This window comes from Morone saxatilis, unplaced genomic scaffold, assembly GCF_004916995.1.
Source record: "Morone saxatilis isolate NCDOM2014 unplaced genomic scaffold, NCSU_SB_2.0 Contig23, whole genome shotgun sequence".
Classification (NCBI taxonomy): domain Eukaryota; kingdom Metazoa; phylum Chordata; class Actinopteri; family Moronidae; genus Morone; species Morone saxatilis.
In genome coordinates this window covers 20,448,623-20,452,222 of record NW_023339796.1, presented here as the reverse complement: position 1 = coordinate 20,452,222, position 3,600 = coordinate 20,448,623, and the positions used below count along the sequence as shown (strand labels likewise).

Sequence of the window (3,600 nt, the reverse complement as noted above, 5' to 3'; positions counted from 1 at the left end):
GTGTGTGTGTGTGTGTACTAACTGGCAAGGATGCAGGGCCTGAATGATCATCACAGCCACTCCGTTAGCCAACTTATCAGTGAAACTCATGGCTCCGTACACAAACGCTCCACTTTGCTGCAGAGAGAGACAGACAGACAGACAGACAGACAGACAGATGAAGATGAAGATAGTGGATGGAGGTTACATCACACCTCCCTCTCTCTCGCATCTCCTCTCTCTCTCTCTCACACACAGCTAACCGTCTGATCGGCGATGAGCTCGGCGGTCATGGCGAGCGATATGACCAGGATAGTGGCCGACCCCGCCCCCAGCAGCACAGCAGCCCCGTACACCCGCTGACCCATCTGGTCATCCAGCAGCACCCAGTAGGAGAAGGCCAGAATCAGCAGCAGGCCCACGAAGTAGGTGAGCTGGACCAATCGGAAGAGAGACAATGGCTTAGATACTTCCTCTTCTCATCAGCGTAGATACAGAATCAGACCATCACATTCTGATATTCAACACACTCCACTGTTGTTTACTCTGCATTCAGTCAGCTTTTCAGTTCTGCTCGTGTAATCAGAGCTCTCAGCTCATATCATTTATCTGTGGTCATTTCTGAGGCCAAAGTTAAATATCTTTATAAGATTAAATATCCATCATAAATAAAAAAGCGGCAATGAAAGTTTTGAAAACGATTTGAGATGTTATGTATAAAGTCAACAGCAGTCAAAACCCTAGTGAATGTGCTTCATCAGGTCTGTGTGGGGGTGGTTTGATCAAATTTCATCTGCAGTATTACTGAAGCATGAGCAAACAAGGGGCCTCAAAGGTTTTTGACACAGTCACTATATATCTTAATTAGGCATATTATATATTGTCATAGGATGATTAAATGATGCCTCACTGTGGTACATTTTTAAAGCCAGTGTTGGATGATGAAGATAAGTGTGGTAAAAAAGGAGACACACTCCTCCACGAGTATGAGGGGCTGTTAGATAGCAATTCTGGTGTATTTCAAACTTGTTTAGTTTATTACAATTGTAATAATAACATGTAATAAAAGCCGATGTGCTCCGTGTACAGCTGAGTAGAGCAACTGAAACTGCTGTTTTTATTATCTATGTACTAGCGCATTTGTCCCCAAGGATTAATATTAGCTTACACTGCACCCATTGCAGCCCTTTTCATGAACATTTTAACATCTAACTCATCTATTGAAGGTTTATTTCGACCAAACCAGCATTGGTGATTGTTGGAACACTGGAAAGACTAACAAAGACTGTTTTGGTGAATTTTATTTAGTTTCTGTCCCATTGTTTTGGTCTGAAATCAAATAAAGAATACAGGAGCCAGGCCGAGGTGTGAGGTTGCACTTACACATTTTCCAATTTGTTTACTGAGAGGTTTCATGATGAAGGAGGACAGGAATCCACTCATGTACATCACTAATGGGATTGTTGCAATGAACTTCTGTTGGAGGGAGAAAGTCAAACAGAATGACCAAACAATGAAGAAAGGCTGCTAAAGGTTGCTCTGAAACAGAATATAAACTGATGATGAAAAAGAATGATTCTGATTTTGTGTGTTACCTTGGGCAGACCCAGAGTGTTGATGAGATACATTGAGATGTAGGTCTGAGACAGATTGACTATTAACCTGGTGGACATGTAGAGTAAGGCCACCTGCAGAGATACACAGTAACACACAGATCTGTCAGCCAGCTTTGATACAAGCAAGGAAAAACACAAAATGTTGCAACTGTAAAGCTTCTGAAATAGGAAGCGCTAATTGCAAAAGAGCAATTACTAGCTGAGTAGCTTCAGGTGAAGTTTCAGTCAGGCTTGTTGGTACTGATACCAGAGAGTCAGATCTGGTTGTACGTGGTAGAATCTCCCTACCTGGTAAAAAGAGGGCTGCTGCAGCCAACATTTCCACTGTAGAAGAGACGAGGAGATCTGAGGGCGAGGAAGCAGGGGTCTCCGCTCCCCCTCCTCCTCCTCCTCCTCTTCCTCCTCCATCTCCCTTCTCCCCTCCTCTCCTCCAGCCCCCGCTCCCGCTCCAGCACTACTCTCTGTGGTTCCCAGGTGGAAGAAGAAGGAGAAAACAGCGCCGATGCCCAGCACGATCAACGCCAGATTCTGAAACACAACATAGCAAGATGGCAAGCTGTTTGTCTGTTCTTTCACTTCCCCAAACGGTGTGAATGCAGACTGTTTCAGTCATACCACAACTTATTATAAAAACACCAACATAAAAATACAATCTCAACCCCCTAACAGAAAACTGTCTTAGCCCAGAGCTCTGTAGGGGGGCCTGAGGGAGGAGGCATTCTGTTTTAATAAACAAGCTCTATTTTGAGGGGTTTTCTGGCACCTTACTTACATTTAAAGTACATGTCTTAATCATTGACACATTTAAGTTAAATAAATTATGATGATATGTTGTGACATTCAAAATATTAGTAGTTGTTTAGTAATTGCATTATTACTCATTATCTTGAGATAACAAAGTTTGTTTTATATACCAGGTTAATTTATCTCATTATTTCTCCAGAGATCATTTATCAACAGAAAACATCTTTTGTCACTGAAAGGTCTTATTGGGACAAAGCAGAACTGCACGCGTTTTAGTCACCTGAGCATCGAAAGACAAACCCTGGATCCTCGACTACTGCTGAGCCTTTGCTGTCCCTTGAACTTGTTTTCTTCTTTCATCTTTTATATTTCTAATTATATTTTCTTTTTTATTCTTTGTTTGTAAAACGCTATTTTAAAAGGACCATATACATTGTTTATATATGTATATGTGTGCACATACCTGGCCAATAAAAGAGATTCTGGCTCATAACGTTATTGTTAATGCACTAACCCTGCTAACCCTGCAATAATAGTGTCTTTTTAGAAAATATTTACTGTAAACCAAATTTTTTATATTTTTTCAGTGGGGCTGAGTTGGTATATATATGATGGACACTTACTGTGTTGCATACTCTACACTCTATATGTACGTTCGTCATTAGGGTCACCTCAGGACTGTGATCTGTTCACACTGGAATATGATATGGGCCACGTTTAAAAAATAATGTAAACAACCAAACAAAAACAAGACCTGAGGAAAAAATCTGAACTGAGCGAAAAGCTTTGCAGTGTGAACGGAGCCAATGACTGCATGCATGTTGCAGTCTTTGTTGCAAAACAAATACAGCAGTCTCTCAGCACATGGGTGTGACCAAATTAAGCATGGCGGATGTTCAAGGAAGGCTATCTTGTTTATCATGTTTATTCTATTTATTTACAGTTTTATCTTTTCCTTTTCCTGCTTCCAACTCAGTCAGCTGACTGAGGGTGCTGACAGCTAGGACTGATGTGTAACAAAGGCTTCAAATATTCCCTTTTAAAGGCAGCAGATAGTTTGCTATCAGGATTAATTGTGAACATGGCTGCCATGCTCCATATCATTTTAAACTTGAAATCTGTACAAAACAGCTGAACAGGCAGCGTGGATGATATTATTCGAAACTCTCTGCGATTGAACCTCCAGTTAGGGCTGCTTGATTATGGAAAAATCCATAATCACGATTATTTGGGTCAAGATTATTCAAACGATTCTTTTTTT

General features: G+C 41.1%; 1 protein-coding gene across 1 annotated transcript in view; it reads right to left on the bottom strand.

The window, feature by feature from the left end:
* LOC118334828 (major facilitator superfamily domain-containing protein 12-like) overlaps positions 1–3,600 on the bottom strand; it is an 11,036-nt gene that overhangs the window by 1,545 nt on the left and 5,891 nt on the right. The window contains exons 5-9 of the mRNA XM_035670902.1: positions 1,884–2,123; positions 1,575–1,667; positions 1,363–1,455; positions 243–413; positions 23–117 (exon numbers count right to left, since the gene is read on the bottom strand). Coding sequence (XP_035526795.1) covers positions 23–117; positions 243–413; positions 1,363–1,455; positions 1,575–1,667; positions 1,884–2,123 — 692 coding nt within the window. The remainder of the gene's footprint in view (positions 1–22; positions 118–242; positions 414–1,362; positions 1,456–1,574; positions 1,668–1,883; positions 2,124–3,600) is intronic.